This window comes from Octopus sinensis, linkage group LG9 (assembly GCF_006345805.1).
Source record: "Octopus sinensis linkage group LG9, ASM634580v1, whole genome shotgun sequence".
Classification (NCBI taxonomy): Eukaryota; Metazoa; Mollusca; class Cephalopoda; order Octopoda; family Octopodidae; genus Octopus; species Octopus sinensis.
The window spans coordinates 3,573,665-3,588,001 of NC_043005.1; the positions used below are offsets into that span (position 1 = coordinate 3,573,665).

General features: G+C 41.8%; 1 protein-coding gene across 2 annotated transcripts in view; it reads left to right on the forward strand.

Moving 5' to 3' along the window:
* The window catches only part of LOC115215759 (S-methyl-5'-thioadenosine phosphorylase), a 43,568-nt gene that overhangs the window by 14,576 nt on the left and 14,655 nt on the right, over positions 1–14,337 (forward strand). For both annotated transcript variants that reach the window (XR_005000557.1, XM_029785056.2), the window contains exons 2-5: positions 2,652–2,738; positions 5,975–6,033; positions 11,552–11,719; positions 13,260–13,362. Coding sequence is in view for 1 of the 2 variants with exons in the window: in XM_029785056.2 (XP_029640916.1) it covers positions 2,652–2,738; positions 5,975–6,033; positions 11,552–11,719; positions 13,260–13,362 (417 nt within the window). In the remaining variant the exon portion in view is untranslated. The remainder of the gene's footprint in view (positions 1–2,651; positions 2,739–5,974; positions 6,034–11,551; positions 11,720–13,259; positions 13,363–14,337) is intronic.

Below are 14,337 nucleotides of genomic sequence, written 5' to 3' on the forward strand. Positions count from 1 at the left end.
GACTGGCACGTAAAAAGCACCAACCGATCATGACCGTTGCCAGCTTCGCCTGGCACATAAAAAACACCCACTATACTCTCGGAGTGGTTGGCGTTAGGAAGGGCATCCAGCTGTAGAAACACTGCCAGATCAGACTGGAGTCTGGTGCAGCTTCCTGGCTTCTCAGACCCCAGTCGAACCGTCCAACCCATGCTAGCATGGAAAGCAGACGTTAAACGATGATGATGATGATGTAACCATTTTGACTTTGAGTACATGTCTATTAGTATTTCGATTAAAGCACATTTACCCTTTACGCTACCTGTAACGACAGGTAACGACATAATTTCCACTGGATCCTCGTCAGGGAATCTGCAGTGTTTGTTGAGTTTATAACTGATGAAGGAAGCGGCAGGTGGATTTAGTACAAATCTTCATTCATCATGACAGTCGTTTTGACCCATCCTGCACCTGTCCCTCAGGGGTGGGGTATTGTGCATCTTGTTGCGCTTGCATCAATCAGTGCAGGCTGTGTCACTTCAGGTGCTCGGTGCACCCACATACAACGAGCAACAACAACATGCCAAAGAGAACTCAGCATATCCGTTGGGGTATGTTTTTTTTTCTTTACACCAAGCACCTGAAGAGACACAGCCTGCACTGATTGATGCAAAATATCCTACCCCTGAGGGACAGATGCATCGTGCTGATTCAAGGTTCATACTAAATCCACCTTCTGTTGCCTTCATCACCATCGTTTAACGTCCACTTTCCATGCTAGCATGGGTTGGGCAATTTGACTGAGGGCTGGCAAACCAGATGGCTGCACCACCCTCCAGTCTTGATCTGGCAGAGTTTCTACAGCTTGATGCCCTTCCTCATGCCAACCACTCCAACAGTGTAGTGGATGCTTTTACGTGCCACCAGCACAAGGGCCAGTCAGGCAGCACTGGCAATGGCCATGCTCAAATGGTGTTTTTTATGTGCCACCTGCACAGGAGCCAGTCCAGCGGCACTGGCAATGACCTCGCTCGAATGTTTCTTCACGTGCCGCCAGCACAGGTGCCAGTAAGGCGACACTGGTAACGATCACGCTCGAATGGTGCATTTTACATGCCGCCAGCTCAGAAGTCAGTCAGCTGCTCTGGCAACGATCATGCTCGGATTGTGCTCTTAATGTATAAAGATAGATAGATGTACAGTGAGCTTCTTTCAGTTTCCATCTACCAAATCCACTCACAAGGCTTTGGTTAGTGCAGGGCTAGAGTAGAAGACACTTACCCAAGGTACCATGCAGTGGAACTGAACCTGGAATCATGTGCTTGGGAAGCAAAACTTCTTACCGCACAGCCATGCCTGCACTTAGGTACTGACCTTCAAGTGAGCTTCAGTTTTTTTTTTTCTCCCATCTTTAAGGGCCTACAAACACCATGAAGGCCGCTCCTTTTCCCTGGCTAACTTATAGCACACATTTATAACAGGCTGTTCCAGTTGGCACAAGGCCATCAATTTCAGGAGAGGTGGGTAAATTGATTACATCAACCCCGACCCTTAAAGTTGATTTTGGTGGAATTTACACTCAGTAGGACAGATGAAATGTTGCAAAGCATTCTTCCTTGCATGCTGATGGTTCTGCCAGCTGGAAAAGCACTATTCGAGCATGATCATTGCCAGCCTCGTCTTACCAGCACATGTGCTGGTGGCACGTGAAAAGCAACATTTGAGCGTGGTCTGTGCAGGTGGCATGTAAAAAACACTTTTTAAGCGTGGTCGTTGCCAGAACTGCCTGACTGGCCCTTGTGCTGGTTTCACGTAAAAGCACCCACTACACTCTCGGAGTGGTTGGCTTTAGGAAGGGCATCCAGCTGTAGAAACTTTGCAGATCAGATTGAGCCTGGTGCAGCCTCTGGCTCACCAGACCTCAGTCAAACCATCCAACCCATGCCAGCATGGAAAGCAGACGTTAAACGGCAGGGATGATGATGACAGGACTGTTTATATATATTGAACACTCATGCACCAATATACAACCCAACCAGTCACAGCCTCCAAATAAATCACGTGAGACAGTCTGTTCTAAACGCCAATTTTGAGTCTACCGTTAGCTATAAAAACTTACCTCCTTCTAGTCTCAGAGTCTGTTACTTCCAGACCTTCTAAGGTCAAACCACTGACCACATTACAGCGACCTCCATCTTCAATGCCACCGTCTCTCACCGATGTCGTCTACACAGCACTGACGTCGCTGCACTGGTTTTAACATATCGCAATTCATGAGCTTCTCACCACGGTTAACAGCAAAAATACAACCCATGCAGATACATGTAGATATATGAATAAATGTCCATCAACCTCTTCCAATAAATCATTCAGCTTGTGTATATATATATGTATGTATGTATGTGTGTGTGTGTGTATGTGGCCGGCATTAAAGACATTTAAAGTTACCACCTTGTTCTATGTGTTCCTGTCAAATGATATTACAGCCTTCTGAGTGGAGTCACGTTAGATGGAATACAGCCTATCCTTCTAAAGATTTTTATACCAAAAGTTAAAAAAATAAGGTCTTACTAAAGAATAAATTTAGAGAAATATAAAACCCTGAAATTTAATCCTGTATAATAAAACCCCTGCTTGTTATTTTCGTATTTAATTTGCCTTTTCTTTGACAGATAGGAATTATCTGTGGTAGTGGTTTACAAGAGTTGGATTTTTTAAAGGATAAGTATGAAAAAGATGTGACTACACCTTTTGGGAAGGTAAGTTATTCAAACTTTCATTTGTAACTTCATGGAGTTATTCGAATTTATATGAATAGCTTCCATTAGTTTTATTTTTAAGATGGTTTCCTCTGTTGTCTGGGGTTTTTTTTTTCTTTTATTAAGATGTATTCTACAAGAGTGTTCTAATTCATTTCGAAATTACTTCTATTTCATAATTTATGGTATTTAAAAGGGGGTTAATTACATTTATTATATCTGTTTCAATATTCATGGTATGCCATATATATATAATTGTAAATGAGTGTCACTGTCATACAAGTGGTGTCAATCATTTCCAGTATTCAGTGAGAACATGTCTGGCCCTAAATAAATATAACTTGGCTTGGAAACAAGTGAAGGGTTGGTGACAGGAGGGGCATCTGGCCTTGGATAGTCTCCCTCGATACATCCAGTCAACCCATGCAAACATGGAGAATCGCACATTAAAGCGATGATGATTATTTACATTTGACGGATATTTGTCCTCATCTTGTTTGTTGTTAACACAACGTTTCGGCTGATATACCCTCCAGGCTTCATCAGGTTTCTTGAGGAAATTTCGAACCTGGGTTCTCATTCCTAAGGTATTTTTTGATATTATTATTATTATTCAGGTCACTGCCTGGAATCGAACTCTTAACCATTATGCCATATGCCTGTGGGCATATGGCTTAATGGTTAAGAGCACGGGCTACTAACCCTGAGATTGCAAGTTCAATTACAGGCAGTGGCCTGAATAATAATAATAATATCGAAAATTACCTTAGGAATGAGAACCCAGATTCGAAATTTCCCCCAAGACACCTGATGAAGGCTGGAGGGTATATCAGCCTAAACGTTATGTTAACAACAAACAAGATGAGGACAAATATCCGTTGAATGTAAATAATGTAAATAATTCCTTATCTCATATAGAACAGTATTAACGATGATGATGATTAAGATATTTATCCTTTACTAGTTTTAGCCATTAGACTGGACAAACTCAGGTACCATTCTGAAGAGTTTAATCAAATTAACTCCAACACTTATTCTTTTTAAGTCTGATATTTATTTTAACAGTCACTTTTTGCCAAACCACTAAGTTACAAGGATACAAACAAACCACACTGGTTGTCAAGCTGACACAAACATACATGCACACACACCCACACACCCACACACATTTGCTATTTTACTTCCTGAGTTATACTGAATGTGTATGAACAGATACATTCCTCATCAGTATTTGATATTCACTTTCCCTGGCTGGTAGTGGAGGTGCATGGCTCAGTGGTTAGGGTGTCGTGTTCTTGAGCAAGACACTTCATTTCACATTGTTCCAGACCACTCTCCTGGTAAAAATGAGTAATCCACTGATGGACTGGCAGCATCTTGTCCAGGGAGGTATATATATATGAGAGAGCGACCACTATGTGGTCTACTCTAGTGCTAAATTATTTACATCAATAATGAAACAATTGTTCAGGGTTAATCTATTTTTTCGTTATTTTTCACTTGCCCCACGTTAAATGTTATGTTATTTCTCCTTGGAAACAATTTTTTAGTGGCTATACCATAGTGGATCTATTTTTAGCACTAGAGTAGACTACATAGTGGTCGCTCTCTCATATTTATGTATAAATTTGTATTGTATCCCTGGTTTTTATGTGCTAAGCCACTTGGTGTTAAATTGATGGTATTATTAAATTAATATGAAATTTGTCACCCTCATTTATGAATATATATACACACACACACATATATACATGTATAAAAGCGCATGGCTCACTGGTTAGGGCGTTAAGCTTAATATCGTGAGGTTGTGAGCTCGAATCCCGGACCGGGCTGTGTGTTGTGTTCTTGAGCAAGACACTTTATTTCACGTCACTCCAGTTCACTCAGCTGTAGAAATGAGTTGCAACGTCACTGGTGCCAAGCTGTATTGGCCCCTTTTGCCTTTCCCTTGGATAACACCAGTGGCATGGAGAGGGGAGGTCGGTATGCATGGGCGACTGCTGGTCTTCCATAAACAACCTTGCCTGGACTTGTGCCTGGGAGGGTAACTTTCTAGGTGCAATCCCATGGTCAGTCATGACCGAAGGGGGTCTCAGCATACATGTATGGATACCAGAGAAGTCAGGAAAGCAGCCACATGCTCTTTACGGAATAATGTGGACTGACCTTGTTAGGCTGGAACTGCTCAGGTGGGTTGTTGCTACCAGGATCTGTTCTTATCTGAAATTACTGCCTCCTACATTTTGTGCATGTCTGTTGTTTGAGTCACTTGGCTCTCCAGGTGTGAGCTACTTATGTTTTACTTATTCACGCACACACAAACTGCAACAAGCTTGATGCAAATAATATAACAGTTCAAAGCACACTTAATTTCAATGATAAAGGAAGCCGCCCGTCCTGTTACAATACAAAAGAAAGACCATCTTGAGAAGTGGTACTCGAAACAGGAACATCTGCTGTTGTTTGCTGAGAGGTGGCGGATATGCCGTACTGCTGCAGAACACCGAAACTAAAACCAACAACAAAAACTTCTTTCCAAACTGCTTATCAGAAATCATCATCATCATCATTTAACGTCTGCTTCCCATGCTGGCATTGGGTGGGCAGTTTGGCAAGGCACAGGCAAACCAGAGAGCCGCACCAGGCTCCAATTGTTTGTTTTGAGATGGTTTCTATGGCTGGGTGCCCTTCCTCATGGTTACATGAATCTTCAGATGTGTTTGTAAAAGGAATTGGGGTGTTCATGCTTTTGCAGAATAAACAAGCTTATCATCATCATTATCATCGTCTTTATGATCAGTGTTTAATGTTTGTCTTCCATGCTGGCATGGTTGGATTGTTTGACAGGATCCAACAAGCCAGAAGACTGCATTGAACTCCACTTGTCTGTGTTGGAGTGTGGTTTCTACAGCTGAATGCCCTAACCCTAATGCCAACCACTTAACACTGTGCTGGGTGCTTTTTAATGTCCATCTTCTATGCTGGCATCGGTTGATCAGACACGACAGTCCTCTTTCGGTTTCTGTCTGCCAAAATCCACTCACAGACTTTTGGTCTGCTCAAGTCTTTAGCAAAAGATATTTGGCCGGGGTTCCACACAGTGGGACTGAACCTGAAACCACATGCTTAGAAAGCAAACTTCTTAACCACACAATCTTACCTGTACTTAAAAACATATTCAGTTCCACCCAGGTGTGCATCCTGTCACAGTAGACTTACTCCTTGTATTTTTGCAGCCATCCCAAACACTGACGTGTGGAACTGTTGAAGATGTCCAGTGTGTTATTTTGTCCAGGTAAGCCTTTATTTGTTGACCATCTGCTCTGCTTTGCACAACTGGGTCCTTTGACCAATTTTATTCCTCCTCAAGAGACACCCCCAACCCCACCACTACTACCTCTCTAACTGCAGCTCTTCCTTGTTACCACTTACGACCTAGAACCTTTCATCCATCCTTCAGCCATTAATACTCTTCTCTCTACCCACACTCTATATTGATCACCTCAACTCATCCACCAAATTATCTCTCCTTTGCCACCCTCTCTCTCTTTCCCTCCCCTTCCTGCCTCTCCCCACCACTTCCTGCAACCTACCCAATCACATGTTGTCTCTCCCCTTCATCCTTCTCCTGTCTAGTCTATGGACATAACCATTCTGTTGCTCTCTCTTTGCCCTTTTCTTTTTCCTGCACTGTCAGTCATCTCCTACTCTCCACCAACTCATGCATCATTGGTTACCCCACTCCCCACCCCTTATCCACCCGTCAACCCTACCCACTCTCTACAGTTTTCACTCACCCCCCTCCATCCACCCACACTTTTCCTTCTTTTGTCCCCACCCACTTCTACCCCCCTTCTTCCTTGTGGGTCCACCCAGATGCCCTCATCTCTATTATTTCTATCCCTTCCCCACTCCACCTGATCGGCCCCCATCCTCTCTTCTAAAATGTAACTCCTCCACTTTTTGCTTTTACTTGTTTTAGCTGTTAGACTATAGCCATGCTGGAGCACCACCTTGAAGGGTTTTAGTCAAACAAATCGACCCTAGAACTTATTTTTAAATCTGATCTCTTTTGCCGAACCACTCATTTACCGGGATGTGAACAAACCAATGCTGGTTGTCAAGGGGTGGGTGGGTGTGACTAACACACACGCATAGATGGTGGGCTTCCACACAGCTTCCATCAACCAAATTAACTCACAAGGCTTTGACTCACCCAGGACTATGGTAGAAGTCACTTTTCCCAAGGTGTGCTGCAAAGTGGGACTGAACCCAAAACTACATGGTTGCAAAGTTGTCTTCTTCAGCACCCATCCATTCCTGCAAAACTAATAAGAATTCATGAGGAAGGAGATCTGGTTGTAAAACGGTGATGGCTCAAATGATAACTGAGGCACAGGTGTGGCTGTTTGCGTGCCAACCACAAGGCATTGGTCACCCCAAGAGTATGAACCCAGAACCGTGTGGTTGGGAAGCAAACTGCTTACCACACAACGATCATTGCACCTCGTATATGTGTAATAGTTGACCCTCTAACATTTAAACTGGCCGATGCCAGTGCCACCTGATTGGCACTTGTGCCAGTGGCATGTAATAAGCACCATTCAAGTGTGGGTCAATGCCAGTGCTGCCTGACTGGCTCCCCATGCCGGTGACATGTAAAAAGCACCCACTACATTCTAGGAGTGGTTGGCGTTAGGAAGGGCATCCAACTGTAGAAACCAGATTAGATTGGAGCCTGGTGCAGCTACCTGGCTTGCCAGTCCCCCACTTGAACCGTCCAACCCATGCCCGCATGGAAAACGGACATTAAACAATGATGAAATTATTGTATATAGTGCCCAGGTGCACCACAACTCATCAAAAAATTATGTACAAAAGTCAGGAAAGTGACCAGTGTAGGAGTCATGATATACATGTGTGCATGTGTATGGATGGGAGTGGGGCTATCTGGTACAGAGTTGGTGAATTTCAGGAAGCATGTTCAAACTTACCCCTACCCTACACTGTCATTCTAAATTTATGCAATCACACCATTGAAATCTCAAAGCTACAAGACAATGCCTGATTAATTCAAAACGGTGTGACTGAATAAGTGTTACAATTGACAAGATAATCCGAATGTTAAAAGGGTTTAATTTCATATTCTGCACTTTATTGGTGTTTTACTATCTGTGATCCCTCAGTCTCTGTGGGAAAATTGTCTTACAGGAATTGTCTTGATCTGGGGTTGCTTGCTGCCCATAGAGGTTCCAATAAATGCTGTTGCTTAACCCCAGGCCAGATATATGATCAAAGGCATTCCAGCCATGACCATTTTGACTTGAATATTTAGGAGTGCATTATTGAAAGTTTTCTTTTAAGACAGTAGGATTTGATTTGCAGGAGATTTGGCTGCTATTTCTGGCTGATTGAGCGACCAGCTTCTTTGGTTCAAAGTTCTTGCTTAGCCCCAGGTCAGTCTTTATTGACCAAGCTTATAATCAAAGACAATCCAACTGTGACTAACCCTCTTTTTTGCTATATGCTAGGAATCCAAGTCCACATTGTCTAACATATTCTTTTCTAAGATGATAGTGTATTATGAGAGAGAGAGATTTGGGTGGCTGCTATTTCTAGGATGTCGGGTGACCATGTAGGGCAGTAGCTATGCCCCTCGGGGCTCCATATAAGATTTTCTTATTAAAATTTGTCTGCAATAATTTACTTATACTTCTGCAATGCACAACATATTTTGACAATTTTTTATTATAATTTCCTAATAATATTTGATTATGAAAACAAAATGGGATTTTTAAACATCAAATGTCTGTGAGGGTCCATCATGGTAAAATAGAAATGAACAGGGTCGAAAGGGGGGTAAAAAAAGGGTTGAGAATCACAGAGTCCCACATCATGAGGTGTGGGATGGCAGTGATTGTGATAAAATGTCCATTGAAAGTCCGTAGCCCCTACTTCCTGAGATGACATATATTATGGCTTCAACCAGAACATTTTGGAACTGCTGCTGCTTGAGATGGCCAGTGAAGCCTCTAAACTGGGTCGAGATAATTTGGTGGAATGGCAGTGAAGCTGTCATTATTGTCTGCCAGCCGATGCTAGCAGCCAATCCCATTAAAACTGGCACGTGACACATGTAGAAGACTTACTTTGAGTCATTTACTAACCTTGTGACTAAATTCTGTTTTCCTTCCTCATCATTTTACATCCGTTTTCCGCACGTCGACAGAGATTGGATGCTCCCCCTTCTCCCTCGTATCTCATCGCAGTTTGCATCTTTTGATGCAAACTGCAACAAAGAAACTCAGCCGCTTTTTTTTGGTTTTTTTTTGTGAAAGCCTTACAGCATGTGATGTGCTGTGTCCAGTTTCTCATGCCACCAGTGCTAGAAGGGATTGTCCACTGCTGCAGGAGCAGACTGAAGAATCTCTTCCTCTCTCTCTTCTCCCAATTCTTATTCAAAGTCACACTGTGCCCCTAACTGAGCAATCTGGGATGTGACTTGCAGAGTCTGTGTCTCTCTCACTTCTGTTCCATTGATGTTAAAGAAAGTGAAGGACTTTTTTGTATAAGTTTAAAAGCTGAGTCAGCAGAAAAGAGTTCCATCATCATCATCATCATCAGCGTTTAACGTCCGCTTTCCATGCTGGCATGGGTTGGACGATTTGACTGAGGACTGGCGAACCAGATGGCTGAACCAGTCTCCAATCTGATCTGGCAGAGTTTCTATAGCTGGTTGCCCTTCCTAATGCCAACCACTCCAAGAGTGTAGTGGGTGCTTTTACGTGCCACTGGCACGAGGGCCAGTTTGGTGGTACTGGCAACGGCCACGCCCAAATGGTGCTTTTTATGTGCCACCTGCACAGGAGCCAGTCCAGCAGTACTGGCAACGACCATGCTCGAATATTTTTTCACGTGCCGCCAGCACAAGTGCCAGTAAGGCGACATCACCAAACAGCTTAAATGCACAAGTCTCCAATATCCAAATGGCTAAACAATGTCAGCTGAAGGGCATCCAGGAGTCATGGACCTCAATGCAGCAATGACCCCCGTTAGAGTGTAAGAAGTTAAGGGCTGCAACACTTGTCTGAAGTGAGTGGGGTTTCTCCTCTGAAGCCCTTCTGCTATTCAGCTCTCTTGTATGTTTCTCCCCATTCCATTCATGTCAAAGAGAGTGGAGGTTTTTAGCTATTGAATGCGGGTTGGAAACATGGTGATAATCTGCTTCACCTTGACATAAAATGTGTTTTACATTATGCAGTGAGTAGAAGAAGTAAGGAGAAGGTGGGGATTGTGAAGACATCTTAACCGTTTAGCATTCTAATTACTTCATTAAATATAATACTTATATATTCACATTTTATAAAATTATTTCTGTATTATCTCGTAGCTTTGAGATTTCAAAGTTGTGATTGTCTGTTTTAAGAATGACATTGCAGGGTAGGTATGACAGTCTGGATCTGGCCAGTTTGGACATAAAACAGGTAGAATATTTGTGCCAGGTAGGGCCTGTTTAAATGCTAAAGGGTTAAGGCATATAGTGGGGAGACTGTTTCCATAGGGAACTTCTTAAAAAATTTCAAGGAAGCTATCACGTCCACTGATGAGGCAAGCAGATGCCTATACCAGCCTGTATCATGCAAAACAAAAATGATTTTCTAACACAAATCATTCTAGAATTACAACTCACTTCTAAACATCATCAGCATTCTGGTTTTTTTGGCCATTTTTTCCCACATTAACATAAGTTAGACAAAACTTGTTGAAGCAGATTTTGTATGGCCAAATGCTCTCCCTGTTGCCGTGTTTCCACACCAGAGGTCGTCACTAAACGAATTTTTAAATGAAAAAATAGACACACCAGTTTTTTAAATTAGAGAATGTCCAGTTATCTCTTGTAGACATCAGAACCATACCACATAGATCTCTCAAGCATTTAGGAAGAATATTGAAAAGCTGCTGAAATTACAAGATTTCTGTTTAGTGAGGAATGTCAACAACAGCACTGTTTTTTTGTTTTTTTTCATTTTTACTTAGTCATTGTTAAGAAGGACCTGTGGAAAAGTCGTTTAGAAGGGAAAGGTCTTGAGGCTGAGTGCTACAAATATTTCTGTCTGCACTACAAGAATCAGGTTGGCTCAAGTCTTTTGTAAAAGTTGAAATGTTGGATCAAACCAGGGCTTCACAATTCCAAAGTGAATTTCTTTACAATTTAGCTAAGGCTGCACTTTTACACTCATACAAGTAAACAGATAATTTGTTTAAACCTCTAAAACCTCTGTTGTCAGAAATTTGCTTCTCAACTACAAGGTTCCGGGTTCAGTCCCACTGCATGACACCTTGGGCAAATGTCTTTTACTATAGCCTTGGGCCAACCAAAACCTTGTGGGTGAACTTGGTAGGCAGAAACTAAAAGGAGCCTGTCTTGTGTGTGTGTGAGTGTGTAGAAGACGGACATTAAATGATGATGGTGATTGTGTGTGTGTGTAGAAGACAGATTTTAAATGGTGATGTGTGTGTGTGTAGAAGATGGACATTAAATGATTATGATGATGATGTGTGTTTATGTCTTTGTGTTGGTGGTTGTTTCCTCACCTCTGCTTGACAGCTGGTGTTGGTGTGTTTACATCCCCATAACTCAGCAGTTCAGTTGAAGAGAATAAATACTAGGGTTGATTCATTCAACTGAAAATTCTCCCAGGCAATGCTCCAGCATGGCCACAGTCTAATGTCTGAAACAAAAAAAGGTAAAAGATACCATCTGTGACCGTGTTTTAATTTATTTTTCTCTTTTTCTCTTTTTGTCCGGTTAGGCATGGGGCCAAGCATACCATCATGCCAACCTTGGTCAACTACCGAGCTAACATCCATGCCTTGAAAGAAGAGGGTTGCACACACATCTTGGCCACGACAGCCTGTGGGTCATTACAAGAATCTATTTCCCCTGGGGACATCGTTGTTCTTGACCAGTTCATCGACAGGTTAGTAAATTAAAAGCATTTCTTTTCCCATATTCTTTTGATACCAACCCACCTGGGACCACCCTTTCATTCCATGATCAAACTCCCTGTTTTAAAGTTTCCAGCAGAAGGCTAATTCATGCTTCAAACACCAGCTGATCCCTTTTGGTACCAAACTGCCAAAAGCTGCCAGTCGTTTGATGGTAAAAATTTCATGTCTTAAATTGATCTAAATTAAGATCATTCATTACCAAAACTTTGTTCATTTTGGTTCCAATTAATAAATTCTTCATTATTTTTAAAATGAAATGATAGTCATCATCATCATCATCATCATTTTTGTTTAACTAGCAGAAACTTAAAATTGTTTGTGGAAGTTTGATCAAATGGGCTTTGAATAATTGGTAGAGCTGACTTTTTTTGTACCTTGTGCTGTTAGCCATATTAAGACCATGTCTACTCAACGATTTCAATGGAAACTTTTATGTACATAAAAATGTGAAGAGGTTTTTGCTGAGAGTAAACCATCTGCCACAAGTGTCTAGATAAGCATTTATCACTGCAGATATGACTGCATGCCAGCTAGGAAGATTCAGTGCTCGTTTTGGACAAATGATTCGAGTAACAACTATGAAACTTGTCTTCTCAGAGGCCTTCATGTGGTGTGCATCTCAGTTGATAGCCTATTTCTCATTACTAAGCTGACATGGTTTCAGATCTCTTAACCCCCACTACTACATGTTATTCTCATTCATGTTGTTGTTACAATGGCAGTAAATTGGCTGACTCTTTAGTGTCGAATGAATTCCTGGCTGTATGTTTTCCAGCTCTTTGCATTCTAAGTTCAAATCCCATCACAATCAACCTTAATTGTTTCCCTTTTGAGGGTTCTTAAAAGACAGGCCTTGTGTCTATAATCCTTTCTACTATACGCACAAAGCCTGGAATTGTTGGGGAGGGGACTAGTCGATTACATTAACCCCAGTGTTTTACTGGTACTTAATTTATTGACTCCAAAAGGATGAAAGGCAAAGTCAACCTTCGAAGAATTTGGACTCAGAATGTAGTGACGGGCGATAAGTATTTCGTCCAGCGTGCTAATGATTCTGCCAGCTTGGCACCTTGCTTTGTGTCTGTAATAGAAGCACTTCATTAGAAAGACAGTCGATTGGCAGAACCATTAGGACATCGGACAAATGCCTTGCAGTATTCTGACTTTTTACATTCTGAGTTCAAATCCTGCTGAGGTCAACTTCCAGGGTTATAATCAAATACTGGAGTCATTGTTTAATGTCTGCTTTCCATGCTGGCATGGGTTGGACGGTTTGACTGGGGACTGGCAAGCCAGTAGGCTGTACCAGGCTCCAATCGGATCCAGCATCGACCACGTTCCTCCCTAAATATTTCTGGCTCTCTGCCTCTGTTACAAATTATCATTGTTTTTGTTGTTGTGGTAGTAGTAGTAGTAGTAGTATAGATAGTATCAGTAGAGCGATGGATCAAATATTCTATGATGTTCAGCTACACCAGCAGATTTCTTCACCTTTCTCTCTTCTTTCAGGACCACCAAGCGATGCCCAACCTTCTTCGATGGCTCTGACATTGCTCCCAAAGGAATATGTCATTTAGAAATGCATACTCCATTTTCACCAAAACTAGCAAAGGTATTTTCTTGTCAGATACCACATAATTTTTGAAAGGCAATTTCTATATCCAACTTAATGTAGATGTTTTGTTAGAACACCAAATACTGTGGTATTCACCTTGAGAGGACTTCTCATACAGATGTATGGGGCCTAAAAGCACACCTGTATTTATATAGTGCTGGAAAATGAGAATTGTCTGCTACGGGCACAGGAACTGCCAGATCATGTGATTTCAACATGCTGTGTCTCATCAGTGACAGCTGCCCACTTGCTCCACACCAACCAAATCTTACTGCCAGCAGTCTTATTGAAAGCATTACCATTAGTGGCAGAAAGTCTACCTTGATTTCAAAGGTTAATAAAAAACAAACACATGAAGATACTAGAGAGAAAAAAACGATGCTCCCCACTCCAGACCATGGTGGGAACTACCTGAAACAGGGGACAAAATGGCATTTAATGAACTTCATAGAAATACAAAGTTGGATGTAAAGGTTGCTTTTTAATATTAATGCTGCTTCTGTCTCTAATAATTATTTCATTTTTTTTTTTTTTTTTGGTGGGTGGCATTTATTTATTTTTTATTATTTTTTTTTTTTTGTTCATTATCACATATCTTATCTTTGACTTGTTTCATTCTTGGGCTGCAGCCATGATGGAGCTCAGCCCTGAAGTGTTTAGTCAAACAAATTTTTTTTTAAAGTCTAGTACTTATTTTAGCAGTCTCTTTTGCTGAACTAAGTTACAGGGATATAAACAAACCAACACTGGTAATCAAGTGGTGGGGGTAGGGACAGACAAAAGATACTCGCATGCAAATAAATACAGTTTGGCAAAAGAGACCAATGGAACAAGTGCCATACTTCAAAAATTGTAAGTCCTGGGGTCAAGTGATTTGACTAAACCCTTTAAGGTGGTGCCACAGAGGGCTGCAGTCAATGCTATCCTTTCCCGACTATGCATCACCCATACACAACCATTATACTTCACATC